General features: G+C 54.8%; 1 protein-coding gene across 4 annotated transcripts in view; it reads right to left on the reverse strand.

Annotated features, from left to right (window-relative positions):
* The window catches only part of Dlgap2 (DLG associated protein 2), a 604,909-nt gene that overhangs the window by 434,458 nt on the left and 152,083 nt on the right, over nucleotides 1-18,368 (reverse strand). For all 4 annotated transcript variants that reach the window (XM_058580233.1, XM_058580237.1, XM_058580239.1 and 1 more), the window contains one exon: nucleotides 2,677-2,731. In XM_058580233.1, the coding sequence (XP_058436216.1) occupies nucleotides 2,677-2,731 (55 nt within the window). The remainder of the gene's footprint in view (nucleotides 1-2,676; nucleotides 2,732-18,368) is intronic.

Here is an 18,368-nt window from a genome sequence, read left to right on the forward strand (position 1 = left end):
AGCCCACCAAGACCCGCCAGCCATGCAGGATACAGGAGCGGCCCCACAGGGCCCTGGCTCCCTCCTGTCATAGCCTGCCCAGAGTGTCTGGAGACGGGCCAGCAGCACTTCTCATCAGCACCCAGTGCTAGTAAGGGCTGGCACTGGGTTCAGGCAGAGATAGTGACCAGGGGATCCCAAACACCAGCAGAGCCCAGTTGCCAAGGAGCCATGCCTCCTGGACAGCCCTGCTTCAGAGCCCTTCCTGCCCCCCCCCCAGCCTCACGGTGGGGCTTTCATCCAGGCTCAAGACCCAAGGCACGATATGAGCCAATCGGACGTCACCAGAAGAAGAAAAGGCAGAATGTTGGCATGTAAAGGCTGGATCAAACCCAGGCCTCATGCTCGCTAGGCAAGTGCACCACCTTCAAGCACATCCAGGCCTCAGCCTTGTTCCCCGAGAGCTGCCTGCACCTAGGTCTGTGTTTCCAGGAAAGGGACAGCGTCTGTAGCCATGCTCCTCCCTCATGAAAGAAGCATGACCCTGCCTGTCCTCAGTTCTCCTGAGAGCAGACTGTGTCTTTCAAAGGCAGCACTGTTAATTCAGGACACACACTATATATACAGCTAAGGGCTTAGACAGCACTTCTAAAATAAGGAAGAATCAAACAGAAGATAGAAGCAACGGCTCATCTCGAAGTAGATCTTTTTTAAAATTGTAGTAAAATACGCAGAACATAAAATTCATATTAACCACTTTGAAGGGCACAGTTTGGAGGCATCAGGCACAGTCATGTTGTCACGCAGCCGTCATCGCCATCCACCTGCAGAACTTTTAATCTCCTTAACCAACTGTGAAAGCTCATCTGTGAAATCAGGAGGGTCGAACACACTGCTCGTGTTCCTAAGGAGGTTGACATGCCACTGAGACGCAGAGCAGCCACAGGTTCCCAGCAGCATTCCTGTGATCACACAGCCCTGCACACCTCAGACCCCATCAGGTGGTTAAACGGAAGCTCTGGTACCTCTGTCCATTGAAGAGTGACAACTCACCCAGAACCTCTCCTTCCCATGGGAGGCAGTTCATTCCCTCTGCACACTGAACCTCAGGTTCCCACAACCTGATGCAGGTGAAGCACATCATGGTACAAGAGCATGTCCAGGAATGGCCTAGGCGGAGTCCTGGTCAAGCCCCAGCGGAGGTGGCCTGACCGCCTGAGGGCTAAGGGCAACAGAGCACCTCAAGGTGGTAATACATTCCACACCATCATGAAGTGCGGCACAAAACACAGTGCGAGAACTCACTGCAGTGCTTAAAATCACCACCGTCCTCAAGGGACCTTGCTTAGCTAACACTGACGCGCTTCTTCATGGCTCACATGTGTCTCACGATCAGAGCAGTGACTGGAACATGGGATTGATCTGGAAGCAAATTCCTCCCTGTGAGACTCAGGTTGGTGGGGAACAGGGTTTGCAGCCATCTTTGGTCCTTGGCATGTGGCGCGCTCGTGTTCTCACTGCTGATAAAGACTTCCAGAGAATCACCAGGCTCAAAAACACCCAAACACATTCTAAACCTGCTTCTCTAGAAGCAGGAAATAGGCTCAAATTCATAGCCAAGATATTTCAGTGGCTAAAAACCAAACATGAACAGTTCCATAAATATTTTGAAAAAGAATGTGATTGGTAGCATGATCCACCCAATTCCTAAGTAAAAGATAAAGCCCTGTTTCCCTGTTACACTTTTCACCAGGATGCGTGACATTAACTGTGCCTTTCAGCCCCTCAGTCCGGCGCTTGCAAGCTGGCTGGGCAGGATGCCACTCATGTCACAGTAGAGCAAATCCAACTGACCATCACCCAGCAGCGCATGGTGCTCAATTCTGTGTCCGTCAGAAAATAGTAAGGTAAGGTCAGCAGACCTGCTTCTTACCAACAGCAGTATCCTGCCGCACACACCAACCAGACAGAGGCAGCCTTCCCAAGGAGGAGGACGCACACTCCGACTTTCCTCAGACTGCAGTTTCTTTGATGAAAACAACTCACACTAGAAGCTCCAAGAAACGAGCAACCAAAACACTATCCACAGGATAACCTGCCCCAGGCCAACTCAATCTCCTCTTTCTTACTGAAACAACAGCCTTCCAAAGGGTTTACACCCTCTATGCCCATTGTGTTTCCTCAGGAGCAATTAGAGCACCCAGCTGACATGCAGCCACACAGGTCTGTCCACAGTGAGGGACTGCACAGACACAGCGTGGAAGGTCCCACTCCAGGACACCTGCTGGTGGCTGCCAAGACCCCAGGAGATGACCTGCAGCCAGTTCTTAACGTGGCCAAGGAAGAGCCCCACGACGGTGGGCTTCAAACACACCCACACAAGCCAACAGTGGGTCTCTTAGTAAATAAGTACAATGAGCGAATGAAACAGCTTTAAACCAATGAATTCCACTTTATAAAACCACCAGCTTCCCTTAGAAGTCCAGGACATCAGTCTGCTAAGTCCTGCGTCAGCAAAGACAGACCTCTGCGCTCAGCTTGCAACCCACTGCACAAACAGAGATGTTGGTTTTGGCTTTGTTCAGTGAACATATCATCTTGCACTAAAAGCCCACAACACCCAGGTCAGGCATCACACCTCTCCATACTGCCGCAGACATGCAGCCTGTGGCCACAAATCAGAAGAATAATGGGTACCTGTGTTCCTGTCTGGTAGCACACAGCAATGCTTCTGCAGAATGCCGGGCAGAACCTGTTTCAAAACAAATAAATAAAATGCATTTGGTTATTATTCGGGCAGAGGGAGGCATCTCATTAACTGTTGCAAGCATTTTTCTAATAAGGTTGTTCAATGTTGAACCAGGTCCACATGCCCAGGACAGTCTGGCAAGTTAAGTGGCACAGAAGTGCTGATAACATACACTTCTCATCAGTAAGGCTGATCAGGTAAGTGCGGCCTGCACACATGCTCCACGGTGAGGCTGCCATTCAGGGATGTGCTCCTGAGCGATGGCAAAATGGTGTTCGAGGGGCTGCTGACAGAAGGTAAGTGGGCCTGCCAATTTTTATGGTGGCTTTTAAAATATTAGATGCATCTAGAGCCTGAAAGTGGCACCTCGCTGGGACCTCATTTCAGGTCTTTGAGGATCTGAGCCCAGGCACTTTCATCAGGGATGAGCTGGTATGAAGAGAAAGGCTGTGTCCACACCCATAGCTGGGCAGTGGCAGGCAGGCATGGTAACAACAGGAGATGGTTTTCCAAGAAAGCCCCACAATGCAAAGCACCAGCTGCAAAAATCTGCAGCACAAGAGGTCTCCGCGGGAATCTACCATCATGCTTCCTAAAGAACACCAGGGCAGGGCTGAACCTCCATGTCACGTGTTCCAGGCGATGAGGCAGCAGCATCCCTCAGCCCCAGAGGAACCACAGCACGCCTCCAGGAGGCCCACAGGACCTACAGAACAGCCATGCCTGCCAGGCAGAGGGAGCCCGGGAACCCAAAGAAGCACCATCCTGACAGGAGCCCTCAACCAGCTCAGGCTGGCCCAGAGAAGGGAAGGCCTCACAGACGTGAAGGAAAACACAGGGTCTCCTCCTCCATCCCTCTCCAGCTCTCCCATGCTGAGAAAAGAACAACCCTCTCCTAATGCTACTGTCCAACGCAAGATGGCACTGCCCACTGTCGACCCTGACTAACCCTAACAGAAAGTAAAATAAAGCAATAATCAAATTAGTAACCAAAGTGCCGAGCAAAATACGAAGTTAACGTTCAGAAATCCTGGCTTGGTGGCATCAGAGTGAGCACCTGCAAGACCCTCAATCATCAGCCCCTGGAGCATGAGGAGAGTAGCAGAGTAGATATGCCATAGTGGCACCATGCCCTCCCCGGGCCTGTCACTCCTGATATCCTGCTCTCCCTGCCCTGCCAGGATGTGTGTGCACACACCCTCTCTCCTCTCCCCTCCCCGACACACAACTGAAAACCAGTGGTCTCGGACCTCAGGGCCCTGCCCTCCCACTCCGCGGTGAGGGCTCTGCACATCCCATTCCCAGCACGTTCCAAAGGGCCTGCAAGCCAAGGCCAGGCCCAGTAGCTAGTCGCCCTCAGAAGACGTGAAACGCCCTGTAAGGTGGAAAGGCAGCGTGCTGATCCACCTGCAGACTGGAAATGCACGTGTCCTTGGGAAGTTCTACTGAGTCCCATGGTCAAGCTTGCCTGTCCAGAGAACCTGCCTCGGGCAATACCCTGCCGGCTTCCAGAGGGGACAGTGCTGACCGGCCCACCACAGCCCACCCCAGCAGAACCACCAGGAGGCTGTGCTAGGTCCGGGTTTCTGAGGAAGGAACTCAGTGTCCCTCCCACACCCCAACGCTAGTCCTCAGTCCCAGCCTCACAGCGGACGTCCCTCAGAGCACACAGAGGATGCCGAGCAGTGGCCAGGCGCCAAACACCCTGCTCCACCCTGACGTGGGCACAGCTGTGTCCAGATGGAAATTAAGTGGGAGTGACACAGGTGACTGTGGAGTGGCCAGGGGTTATTGGGAGCAGGTGGGTGAGGGGGATTCGGGAGTCGGTGCCGGTGGCCCACTTCAGTCTAGCTCTGCCACTTGCCCCCAGCCATCTCCCTCCTCCTCAGTGTGGCAGCCTGAGCGCTTGCCAGGACCCTCTGAACCAGGGCTCTACCAACCACAGACGCCGTGGCAGTAAGGACTCCCACCATGGTAGATGAGGGGATTCTGAAGGCAACAGACTCACTCAGAGGGCCCACTCAATGGTGGTCTGACAGGACACCACCTCTCCCCCATCTGAAGGGAGTCCTCCTGCTGGGCTGTGTCCTGGGCCAGTGTGTAGGGAGGACAGCTGTCAACATGCGCTCGTTCCTGTAGGAGCAGCAGGAGGATGAGCAGAGGAGGCCTGATGGTGGGACCCTCCCATTCCAACTCCTGGCCACCCCCACCCGCCCCAGCTGCTACCAGCCAACGAAGCCCCACAGTCCCAGGCTCTCTCCACAGGGTCCCTCACTCCCTGCCATGATCACAAATCCCTTTCTGAACACACAAGAAGCTTTTTATTCAACTCCACACAGCAAAACCAAAGGATCAAGGGAAATCACTAACAGCCAATGGCAGAATTCACCTTGATGTTCCTAAAGGCCGACAATCTGTGTTCAAAGCAGTGCTTCCATCTAATCCTGACAACTCCCACTAGCCACGGGCGCAGGAAGACATGTGTTCAGTCTCAGAGCTGAGCACACTCACTGCTCAGCCGGGCTGGAGGGAGCCAGGCAGGCCCACAGGGTGGCTTCTTCCTCTCTGAAGGGCTTCCAGGAGACAGCAAGGCAGAATGGAATCATCCTGCTGCCTAAGACTAGGAGAAGTTCAATTCCACGAAGCCCGCTCCTTCCGTAGGGCTACCTCCTGGGAGTAACTGGAAACACAGCACTCTACACGCCACTGGCTGGGGTTGCGTGGGGCCTGTGCTGCCCAAGCCCTCACCCACATTCTCCACCTGCTCTGAGGAACTGCCCCTACCAACGTGGTTGTCACGGGACCCTCTGTCCTGAAAATGCTGGCTCTAGTCCCCTTCCACTTCAAATCACCTTCTCTGACCAAAAGTAGACTCAGGAGGACTGAAATACAATCCCCCAGGTTGGTGTGTGCTTGTGCAACATGGCAGTCACCACTGGGCACCCTGGGCACATTTAAATTCATGAGAATAACTAAAATTCAAAATTCGGATGCACAGTTGTGCTGGCCACACTTCACGCTCTCGCAAGCATGGCACCCAGGCTGCCTTATGGGATGGTGTGGAGCACCATCACCTTCCAGGGAGAAACAGGCCAGGGCAGGGGCAGGGTGCTCACCTCTCAGGCAGCACCAAGACAGAAAGCTAGATCACCCACAGCCAGGGGCAGGGGCAGGGCGCTCACCACTCAGGCAGCACTGAGACAGAAAGCCAGACCACCCACAGGCAGCCAGGAAAACAGTCTCAGAGAAGGGAAGGAGAAAGAGAGGACTGGGAAATCTCACTTCTGACCGCAGCTGGTCGCAGCCACAAGTACGGTTCCTTAACAGCCTACAGACACGAACAACCACAGAGGCACTTCCCTTGGACCAGAGGACCCTCACCCCCACCCTTGTGCTGATTAAAGCTTAGAAATCACTTTTCTCCAGATCCACTGAAAATGACAAGATAGAGTTGATTGGCCCCCTTTCTAAACCCTATAACCCATCTATGTGGACAAATCAAGTCCATAAAAATCCCTGGACAACAGACAGCTGTGTGTCCCCCCTCTTGGGACCCTCCCCTCTTCAGGAGACCTTCTTTCTATTGCTCTAATAAATCCTGTTACTTTGCTCTCGCCTTTGTGTCTGGAGATTTCATTCTTTAAATTCACAAGACAAAGAATGCAACCCCACGCTCTGTGCCGACCTTAGTCCTGTCCTCCCCCAAGTCCTAGGTGACTGTGCCTGTGGCCAGCTCTCCTCTACACCCCTCAGGACAGCTTCAGAGTCTGTCCCTGGGCCGTAGGCCCTCCCTCCTCTCCCCCACCTCTGGGACTGAGGGTCTGGAGTGAGGACGTGGCAGTTCACTGCAGTGAGGTTCACGTGAGCTGAGCACTCTGCCGTGGGACGGGTCCCCTGTGGATGTCATGACAAGGCACCTCACACAGGGCAGTTCAGCAACAAAAACGTCCTGCCTGGCAGTCCAGGATATAGGCAGGGCTCCATGCCCACGGCAGGCTCTGGGGAAGGTCCCTCCTGCCCCTTTCAGGCCCTGGGGGCTCCAGGCACTCCCCGGCTCATGGCCATGTTACTCTGCTTGTTGACTCCACGTGACCTTGACCTGGTGCCTGTCCGAGGGGTCTTCCCTGATGTGTGTGGGTGCCGAAGCTTCCTCTTCTCTGAGGACACTCCTGTTATATTGGAGCCCACCCCAGTGACCTTATCCCAGCTTGATTCAATCTGCCAGGACCCATCTCCAAATCAGTACACATCCCAGCACCCAAGTACCCATCCTGGGGAACATAATCCAACCCATAACCTGGCAAAGCCTGGCAATTAGGAGTCCAAGTCAGTCCTTGTCATTCCTAACTGCTGCTCATTAGCAAGTCTCTAGGGTCTCTGAGCCTCAGCTGCCTTATCCATAAAATGGGCAAACACACCACATGGAGTCGGTGAGAACAGAAGCACCGAGGTCGCATAGTGACGGGGTGCGATCAGCAACCAGGGAGCGGTAGCTGCTGCATCTCACCATGCTGGCAACCAACCCACTGCAGTGCACGGGCTCTGAACTGTCATCACGGCTCCTCCACAGCCACACCAGTGCACGCTGTGGGGCCCACCACAGTCCATGATGCCTCCTGGGGCTCAGCCGCGGTCCTGACTATCTGTGTCTGCTCATGAACTGCTCCTGGTCCAGTCTGCACACCACTCACACATGGGGCACTCCATGGCAAAACCCTGCTACCATCAAACCGGCTAAGTAGCTTCATAAAACATCCTCATTTTCCTAATACCTGGCCCTGACCAGCCTGCGGCTATTTCCAGAAATGAAAGGACAAACATGCCCTGGCACTAACAAGATTAAAGAGCACATGAGAGGCGACCACAGCCTGCTCACTCCCGGCTGCCTGGTGCTTCTTCAACACGCAGTTCAGAGTCCCCTCCACAGGTAGCCTTCTGGCCCACCGGGCCACTTCCCTACCCCCTGCATTTAGCTCTCAGGTCAGCCTCCATCATGTCCTACTTCAGCCTCCCTGCCTCCTTGCCTCTCCCCTGACCCCTGGGATGGCCTCTCTTGTTCCCACATGCAGGGAGTGCCCGCCAGGACAGATGTTGGGGTCCTCGGACTTGTGCCCTCCACCACTGCTTGCATTGCTGCCCCCTGCAATGTTTTCCTGAGTGCTCTGGTTTGCTTTCAGCTGCCCCTGGCAGCACCCAGGCACCCTCGCAGACTCACATGTTATCCCACAAGCAGAGGAGTAACAGGGACTCAGTGGTACTGTGCATGAGGTAGCTACTGAGAGAGGACACAGGTGATGGCTGGAGGAGACACCACACCCAGTGGTCCATGGGGACCCATCTGGGTCACCACCAGGGCTCCCCGTCTGCCACGCCTCCCCCTCGCCTCTAGCCTGTGTCCTGCGGCCAGGCTGGTGATGGTCACCTGCAGTGAATCCGCTGGCTCCATGGGGTTTGAATCCTCCAGCTGAGCTAAAGGTCTCTCTCCCTCTCCCCCTTGCCAAGGCTGTCCTGCTCACTGGAGACATTCTAGAATTTAGCAGCCACTGCTCCAAACCAAGCAGCAGAGCTCTTAGCAAACTCCTTCATGCTAGGACTCCATTTCCTTCTCTGAGAAATGGAAACAGCGACATGTTGCAGGGTGCTAGAGCAAGAAAGATGTGGGTACGATGCTGTGTGGCACACTGGCCTGGCACAAACAAAATTAAAGTGTTCCAGGCATGACGGTCGGGGTGTGCTTCCGCAGAAAAGGCTAGTCTTGCCAGTAGGCTTCCCCTCTACCCCTCAAATGGTTCCAAAAGTCAGTCCCAAGTTCCCTAAAAGCCTACGTGAAGCTCCTATGTGCTTCTCCCTGACACCCCAGGCTCTCCCCGAGTGCCTGCATGCACATCTAGATGATCCTTCACACCTGGGGCTCTTGCTCTCCTCTGCACCTACACACCCCTCCCACAGGCCTGAGAGTCTGTTTTGGACCAGTCAGCTCCTGCACTCTGTTTCTTAGAAGATAAACTCTCCACTTTTTATTAATAAAAAACTTCACCATTCATTTCTTTTGTAAGGAATTCAAATGCAATAGACACACTGAGGTTGGATAAGCGATGAGTTACTTCAATTAGAGCTTTCAATCTAATGTACTTTTCAACTCTGCATGTACCTGATTTTGATAATAGAGAATTTTGTCCTTCAATTTTTATAAAGCAAGAATGGTTTCCATCTCCTCTCTTCTTTTACTGACATGCTCTTCAGCACCCAGGCCATTAGCCATGTTCAGTGAGCTCCCCCAGCCACCTTCAGCAGGGCTAAAGAGGTGCCTCAGGCTCAATGGAGAGGAAAGACTGACAATCGTGCACCAGAGAGACCTGGGCCACTTCTGCACGGCCATGTCTCTGCTCTGCCTCTTCGCCTGTGCTGTGGACAATGGTCAAGAGGACACCTGCAGCTCTCACAGCTAGATTAGAACCGGCGTCTCTCCTGACTCCCAGCCCACAGGCTATCCCAGCATGAGCACACCTCCTCATGCTCAGCCTGGTAATGGACAAGGATCTGTGGCTTTGCTGGCTTAAGGAGTCCTATACCCTCCAGACCCTGGATGGCAGAGGCACGGAGATCGTCAGGCCTTTGAAGAAAGCTCCCACTGCGAGAGAAAAACAGAAACCAATGGACTTGGGCTGGGGGCAGCATCTGGTGAAGCTTCGTCCTGCTCACCTAGCTTGTTCTGTTCGCCACAGAGGAGAGAGCAGCAGTTCACAGTCCGTCCCAGACTTAGGCAAGGGAAAGCCTTGCTGTGCAAACCTCTTACCGGGCACTTGCATTCCCTCAGCCTGAAGTGCCACCTATGAAGCACTCTCCAAAGCCAGCTCAACTGACAGAGGCACCCGTCCACCTTGGCCAGCAGGGCTGCAGTGAAGCACCGCCCACCAGGGCTCCCACAGCAGACACCTACTCCCCACAGCCCTGAGGCCACAAGGTGCCGGCAGCTTCCGCGTGTGGTGAGGGCGGCTTCTCACTGTGTCCCCTTGAGGACAGCGTGCTCTGCACTCTTCCTCTTCTCATGAGGACACTGATCCCATTGCAAGGGCCCTTGTCACCCTGTATGGAGGTCAGGGCCAACTGGTGGGATGACAGTGCACAGCCGCATTTGGAGAGTCTGCAGAGCACAACCACCGTGGGCAATAGGAAGACACAAGACTCGCATCCACCGCGAAGCTGAAACCCGGCTCACCAGACAGAACTAGCTGCTCCTCGACAACTCTAGAGCATGAGAAACCCAGCAGGAGACCCTCTGCTGGACGCTGCCTTCAACTTCAATGCACTGTCTTCGTCAGAGCAGGCCACGTGACCCAGAAAGGAGCAAAAGCTTGGGTGCCCCCACTGGGGACCAGAGAAGCCTTCCCCGTGGGACCCAGAAACACACATGCTGGAGTCCGTCTTTGCAGACGGGGAAGCCGCTCAGGCTCTGTGCTCCAATCCCTTGTTCTGTGGTTCCTGCAGCAACAGGCCCTCAAGCACAGTGGCACAGAGAGTGCGGCCCTGGACACCTGCAGCACGAGCGTGGGTCGATGTGTCGGCTCGCCTTCTCACACTGCTGCCTTGACACAATGGGACACTGGCAGGATGTGAACATCACCAACACGACGGCAGGGCCTGTCTGCTGCCTTAGGGGGCAAGGACACCCAGATGCCCTGGAGTGCACTGGGCCACAGAGTAGCCCCACCAGTGACTGTGCTCCACAGGGACCACCCTCCTGGGAGACAGCCCCAGCAGCAGCTCCATCAGAGGACGGAGGGGCTCATATCTGAGCCACCTGAAGGGGCTGAGCCAGGCGCCCCAGCCCCACCCTCAGGAAGACTGATTTCCTGTGGGCCATGCACCATGAGAGCTGTGACACATTTCCATTCTGAGCCCTGCTCAGGAACGGAGTGACCTGGGTGGACAGGGTCTTGGTCACCTCCACCCCAAGCAGAGAGCCTGCTCTGCTGCCTGCACATACATCAGCAGGTGGGGAGCTGAGTAAGGACGAGCGGTGGACCCAGAAGGAGCCATAAGCACCTGCCGGTGTGCGCCATGCTCCCAGACCCTCAGAGGCCTGGCTCCACGGCTTCTGAGGCAAGCGGATCACATGTGGCCTCCGTGTGATTTTATCTAGTCAAAACCACCCACCTGTTCCCCATCAGCTTTCCCTGAGACGTCCACCGTCTCCCGCCAAGGGCACACGAGTGGTTTCTAGCCCTTGGCCTGTTAGAGTCTCCAGGGGCATCTGCCCACACCCCAGCGAGGCAGGAATGATGACCCCCAGAGGGAGGCCCCTGGGAGCCCAGCCAGGGAAACAGACTTGCAGGGCCAGGACACGCAACGTGGAACAGCAGGAACCCAGGCAGGGCCACCGCGGCCACCACTCATCTCAGCACTGCCGCTCTCCGTGCCTGGCAGTGTGCAGATCTGGCACCTGCCTCTCCTTGCCGTCCTCTTAAAAGACCACCTGAGATGAAGGCAGGGCTGCTAGGAGCAACGGGGTAAGGAAAGCCCTGCCTGGCTCACCAGCAGCTTGGTGTTCAGGAGAAGCTGGCCACGTATGAAATCAAGACCTGGCCTCTCTCCAGCTGCCCGGCGCTCCAGCAGCAGCGGGCAGCCACATACCAAGAACTCCGAACCACACAGGCTGGCTCTTCAGTCCAAGTGGCTGCCCCTTGCAAACCACATCATTTCACTCTACAGAACACTTATGTGGGTCTAAACATGGCGGAAACCGGCCATGGTGAGTTCAGGGCCATGTGGGCCTTCCCCAAACTTGACCAGTCACAGAGCCCAAGTGAAAAGCCTGGGAGAGCTGCTTTCCCAGAACCAGATCTGAAAAGAATAACTGTCCGAGTTACGAGAAAGATCGTTCCCACTGCACAGTGCTCTGGAGGGGTGAGGCCACCTGGACACAGGCCACCTGGCCTGTGGGACAGCCCTCAGCATGGCCTGCAGCTGCACAACACAGTCACTCCCCATCACGGGGGACACGCAGGCCACAGTCCAGGCACCCCAAGCAGCTCCTTTATTCTTGTTAAATAACAGTGACCGCCGTCTCAGAAAATCGAAGGGCTCCAGTTTCATGTTGTCCATGAGTAACCTGCCCAGACCAGCCTGGCCACTGCCTCCCTGACACACTCTGCAGAACACTGGCCGCTCCTGCCAGGGACCCCCTCACTCTCCCTCTGCCAGAGCCGTCTCCCCCCAAAACGCACACACATACACAGGCACTCCTCTCCTCTGACTCCCGCCCGCATGCCCATCTCTCAGGCCGTCTCTTCCCCAAACTCGATTCTCAGGTGGCCCAGGACACAGCCCTGTGGCTCCCTCTGTCCACGCCATTTCTAAGCAGCTCAGCTAGGCCCTGCATTCACTCTGAAGACTGGGCTTCCTATGCTCAGCCCTGTGCTTTCTTTGTCTGGATTTCAGAGCTGCATACCCAGTATCCACCTCTGCAGCCTGGGATGTCTGACAGGCATCTCAGGACTAACATGCTCCCCCCCGCTTGCCCTCCCACCTCATGCCACCGCCCTGAGCAACATACATGCAGCCCTTGGGGCCAGGATCCTCAGCCCACTTCCCTCCTCTTCCGGGCCTGTCCTCTACCTGATGCCATCAGGGAACCACGTCTCCACCTCTGCTGTCCAACGACTCCACAGGCTCCCGTGACCTAGTCTTCACGCAGCACCTGCAGGGCTCTTCAACAGTCAGGTTCTCTCGTGTGCCCATGGCCACCACAGCTCCCCACAACACCTCATCCTTCTAGAGTCGGAGGGCCAATGCCGGGGGACTGGACCACTCACCCAGCCTGACCCAGACTTCTGCCACAGCAGCCCTTCACCGTCCCTTGTGTGCGCCAGGCACACAGCCCAGGGACATTTGCACCTGCTGCAATCTGCCTGGAAAGCCTTCTCTGGGCATCCGCACAAACAGTTTGCTTTAGGCCTCACCAGAGACACCCCTTGATGGATCACCGTGTCACTGTCCCCTCAGGATGTACCTTGCCACATCTTGTGACCAGCTCCCCTTCTGTGCTGCTCAGACGGAAGCTCTGGGAAACAGGACCTGTCTGTGAGGTTCTGCTGAAGCAATGGCAGGCTGATACCTGGATCGGAGACCCTCAGACACAGTCAGATCCCCATCAGGCAGGTAAGGACAGCCTGCGGCATGCAGTATCTGAGAGTTCCCGCTGGCTGAGCTGCAGAGCGTGGGGTGAAGGATGTCTACTGCAATGGCAAAGAACTTGCCCAGGCTGAGATATGGCTGTGGCACTCAGAGCCCCATACAGCCCCAACGCCCCGCAGTCCTCATCAGGTTCAGCCTCCCCAGCAGTTCTGTGATGTCCGCCACTGCTGCTCCCACTAAGAGGCTGGAGCAGCCGAGGCACCTGGAGTGAGTGGTGGCCAAACATCACCAGCAAGAGCCCAGGCCTCTCTCCTGGAGATGGTGCCACGCCCTGCAGTCTGAGCAGCCTGGGCTCTGGGCCCCTCATCCCCTTAGGTCTTAGATTTCCTCTGGGCTGGAAGCACAGAGATCCATCTCTTACTCAGGTGCCCATCTACAGCCAGGGCAGGACCTGAAAGAAAGAGCTGCACTGACCCCTCACTGGCACCCAAGACTCCAGGCAAGGACATGGCACAGGAGGCCACACGGTGAGGGGAAGAGCACCCACTACAAGCCATAGAGGAAGAAAAGGGGGAGCCACAGCAGGCCCCCAGCTGCTTCCCAGGGAGAGTGGCCTGAACCCTGGCTCAGAGGAATCACGAGGATCACCTCGTTCACAAAGCATCACACTCTCAAAGCAACAAGACTGGCCCTGCAGGCCTGGGGCCACTGACCAAAGTGGTCTTCTCCTGTGGAAGGTGAGAGTCAGAAGGGTCAGGCCTGGCCTCTAGCAGTGTTCCAGAGCCTAGAACAACCCCAGCATGGAGTGGAGGGGGAGTGGAGACATCATGCAAAAGAATGGACAGTTAATAGAGATGCACAGTCATTGGACTCAGCCACGAACCCACAGCCTCCCCTGACCGAGTTCCCTGACATTTTTCTTGTTTCCTGCTATAGACAAGAGCACATGCTTGCTCCATCTATTTAATTAAAACTAATTAAATTAATTTGCAGCATAAGAAAACTTGAGAGCACAGACTGCTTGTGACGGAGATCGATCACATGTGCATGCTTGCTGAATCCTTCATCTTGGCAAGGTTAAGAGGCACCAGATGAGTCTCAGGGCTGTTCCCCAGTATTTGTTTTGCTTGCCATTGAACTTGGGTGTGAAACCATGAAGCCTGCAGGTACTTTTGAAAAATCTCATCAGGGTACTCCTGGCAAATGATGTAGGCCACTAGTGCCACCTGAGACTAAATGTGTTCAGCAGCTGGCCAGGGCTCTACGGGTCTGATCACATACCCTACAGACTCTGTGCCTGCCGTCTAAGAACATCTCGCCTAAGGTCCTTGTCAGAGTGAGGGGAGAATCTTCAGCTTCAGGTCTCCCTCTGGTGGAGAAGCACTCTATGGTGTCAGAGCCCCGACTCTGGTAACTGCTGTTTTCTGGACCCTAGCCAAGATGGCAAGCAGGACCTGACTGGCACTTGTCCAGCCTGTGTGTCTCAAGGACTTCATGTTCTGCACATCCGTGTCTGGACCAGGAGCAGGTCCAGGCTCCCGCCTGTGTCTAGACTCTGTAGCTGCAGGAGAAGATCCCTTCTTTGCCACCAGCCCAGAGGCAGTGTCCCTGCCCCACAGTGCTGCCTCTGCACCGGGGCCACGCACAGTCCAGAGACAGCTGAGCAAGCTAGCCAGAGGCCACGAGATTAATGCTTACTGTTTTTTGTAGGCTTATAATTGATTTCTCCATGTAGATATTTTCTTCTTCCCCTTCTGCTCCCCGGCACCTGATGCCCACCATTCTACTCTGTGTCTCTAAGCCTCGCAACTGCAGGACCCCACAGAAGAGAAATCGTGCAGGGTTCATCCTTTGTGTCTGGCTTGTTTCCTAAGTCCTCGAGGTTCATTCACACTGCAGCGTGTGTCAGAATTCCACCTTTAAGGCTGAGTGACATTCCATCATACACACCTGCCATCGGTGTTCATCCCTCCATCTACCCACGGACACTGCCTGGCTCCTCCTCCTGGCTGCTGTGCACAGTCTCCCTTCAAGACTCTGCCTTCAACTCTGCTTTTAGTTTCTGAGCCCTGGGTGCGGGGTTCCGCTGCAGCTTATCACCCTGCACGCCACTGTCTGGGTGCAGTGCTCCAGGCTCCGCATCCCTGCTGTGCCTGCTCGCTGCTTGTCCGCAGCAGCCATCCTCAGAGAGGCAAAGTGGTGTTTGTCTGCAGCATACCACACAGGCCAGGGCAGGGCTCCAAGAGGCTACCACATCCTGTTCCCTCCAGAGCACCCAAGACACCTACAGGGTCTTTTCTGAATTCCTAGGCTGACCTAGGCCACATGACAGTTTTCATGCCCCGGAGTGTTTCAGAACTTTCTTTGCAATGTGACTGCCTGCTTCAAGCATCCTTATTCATCATTTACACAGAGACCCCAGCCCTCACAACCCCCTCTCTGCTACCAGGGTCAACTGTCTTCTGCAGGCTCTGAGCCCCTGAGCCAATCTCCTCACCTGCTGGGTTAGAGGGCTGTCCAGCATGGCCTCAGGGGGTTCCCATGGACAGCGCAGCAGCCTGGATCTTCAGGCTGGGCAGAGGAGCCACCAGCAGCAGGCATTGGGCTGCCCCACAGCCCAGGGGAGTCCCAGACAGCACCCTGCTTTCCTGCCACTGTGCACCTGACCAGCGGTGCCTACTTGCACTTGGTGCAACTTGACCACTAGTCCTTCTCTCTTTCTCTAACCTGGCACAGCAACTTTCCTCCTGCATTTCTGCTGACTTATGCTCTGAGCCTTTTTCAAACTGAAGCTTAATGAAAGATCCTTTTGGTCTTCTCCTGCCACATTACTCCTGGTCCCTTCGATTTCTGAATGTTCTACCCACCTGCAGTGCCATGAACTGTGTATGCTAAGGAATGCAGCCTCCTTGGGGAGGGACCATGTCTTCTTTGCTCACAAGTTCCCCTCACAACCTAATCCCAGCCCTGGATAGCAGGAGTTGACCCTTCAAGCCCTGGACAGGAGACACTGCCCATGCGCTCATGGAGCATCTGGACAGCAACCCTCACCTGGACTCCACCTCTGGAGTAGAGGGTGAGGGCAAGGAGGTAGAGCAGGGACATCAACATGCAAACCCAAGTTACACTGACCTCACAGGGGGAGAGAGGAGGAAAATGCCCCCAGGAAAGAGCAAGGGACTTTGGGGGCACTCAGGGTCACCTTGGGACCATGCAGAGTAACAGTTCCTAGTCAGATCAGCCAGGAAGAACATTTTGAGGAGAAAGAGCACCATGCACAGAGTCTAGGGCAAGGAGGGGACAGACACTAACATACAAGGGGTGGAGAAGTGGGTGGTGTGCACAAGGAATGATGAGGACGGGAAACGCAGGGGCTGAGGGAGCTGACATGAGGGTCCTGGTGTGGGCACGAGAAACCAGCGCTCGTTTCCCCACTGAAACTCCGCATGGGGAACACGACGCTTGGTGGCTGTATGAGGGGAGAAACCGCAGATTTCTTACTGAGTAAACTGAGCCAGACTGGGGGTATTGGTATTTTCCCTGCCATACTTCACAGCTTATCACTGGGAGTGAGAGAGACAGATTGTGTGCTACTGATAAAGAGGAAGAGGAACGCGGGTAGAGGACAGAAGCTGTTCATTCACATTTACTTCACTGATGCATTCAAGGGCTCCAACTGCAATTTTACTTCCAAAATATAATAATCTGAGAAAACATAACAGATTCTCAGTCAAATTATAAGGGACAAATGTCTTATATAAAACTGAGCAAGAGGCTGGGCACAGTGGCGCACACCTGTGATCCCAAAGGCTCAGGAGGCTGAGGCAGGAGAATCATGAGTTCAAATTCAGCCTCAGCAAAAGCAAGGTGCTAAGAACTCAGTGAGACCCTGTCTCTAAATAAAATATTAAAATAGGGCTGGGGATGTGGCTCAGTGGTCAAGTGCCCCTGAGTTTAATCCCTGCTACCACCTCCCAAAAAATCTAAGCAAGATTAGATTCACACCTGGCTGAGTTCATACAGAACCATTATTACTACTGTGAGAATTTTAGAGCTCAAAGAAAGGGTTTCCACTAATTTTCTCCAAAGTAAAAGACCCCATCCTAGGTTGCATAATTTTCCTGAGTTGCTTCAAGAAGAAATACTCTACTCTAAAACTTATGAGCTTAAACGGATTACCATTAGGCATTCTGTAGGTGATTTTTGCAACTCTGTGCATCACTTTAGCTCTGCAAAGAGAGATGGACCTCACTCACTGACTGTTGAGCACTTACGAGCACCCACCAAGTGGGAGCAACTGCAGCTCCTGGAGACAGTCAGCTGTGCCAGAGGGGACAGAGAGACAAGACCCATCACACATTAACACTTTCCATGCTGCACCAGAGTGGAGTTCCAAGCATTAGGGTTGTGTGTGGAAGGGGCGCCTGTCCCAGCTGGAGAAGGCCTCTCTCAGCAGATTCTGAGTCCACTAGTGAGCAGAGCTATCCCCACCCGTGGGACACTCTCCTCAGCAGAGGGGAGACCCCCATCCACAGCCTACCAGCCTGATTGTGTCCTAGGTATGGAATGCAGAGGGGACACTGACCAGGTTGCCACAGAGAGCAGAGTCCTTAGTGTGCACATCAGACACCACCCTAGGGAACAGCTACGGGGTCTCATGTGAGGCACAAGCAGACTTGCACCCCGAGTGACCCTAGAGCCAAAGGCCTGAAGAGCTATAGGGGAAGAATATCAGGAGCATGGGATCTGGTTCAGAAGATGCAGTAACAACCAGCCAGAGCGGTGAATGAAGAACCAACCTGAAGGAAAGAGGTCTAATCAACAAGGGGCCACAAGCACAGGGGCCAGAAAGGTCACAGCAGGAAGGAGACTTGCTTCCTCCCCACAGTAAGACCAAGGAGGAAACAGGAAGAGGGTCCCATGAGGTCAGGGAGGGCAAGAAGGAGAGGAGGGACTCTCATGACAGGGTTCGCTGACGGCCAGACCCTCGTGAGGCAGGTTGGGCAGCTGAGAGGAGGCAGTCAAGACAGAAATCTGCACCAGGGAGGAGAGCCAGGGAGGACAGAGCAGTGCTGGACAAGGGCAGAGAAGAAAGCCCAGCCCTGATGGTGCTCAGAGAAACCAGGGCTGGTGCCGGTGGGCTCGGTTTTGTGGGCACTGGCTGCACACACAGCATACACACGAACACACACACACACGCCCTCTGGCAGCACCAACCCTCTGGATGTAGAGCAGAGAAAGTCAATCGTGAATGTTGCCAAGTAACACAACGACAGATGGGGACACGGGTGCACAGGTGACCAGCCACAATCTACCTACATGCATGGGCATGCAAGGTGGTAGGGGGTGCCCTCAGAGGAAAAGCAGGCCTGGAGTGCGCAGCCTGAGGCAGGTGATGCCTGGGGCAGTGAAGGGGCTGGAAGCCAAACTTCTGCCTAGCGGCTAAGGGGAACACTGAGCATCAGGCCTGCACTTCAGAGAATAAACAGGTCAACCCAGACTC

Source organism: Marmota monax, unplaced genomic scaffold (genome assembly GCF_021218885.2).
Source record: "Marmota monax isolate L192 unplaced genomic scaffold, Marmota_monax_Labrador192_F-V1.1 WCK01_AAM20220418_F8-fsc00195, whole genome shotgun sequence".
Taxonomy (NCBI): domain Eukaryota; kingdom Metazoa; phylum Chordata; class Mammalia; order Rodentia; family Sciuridae; genus Marmota; species Marmota monax.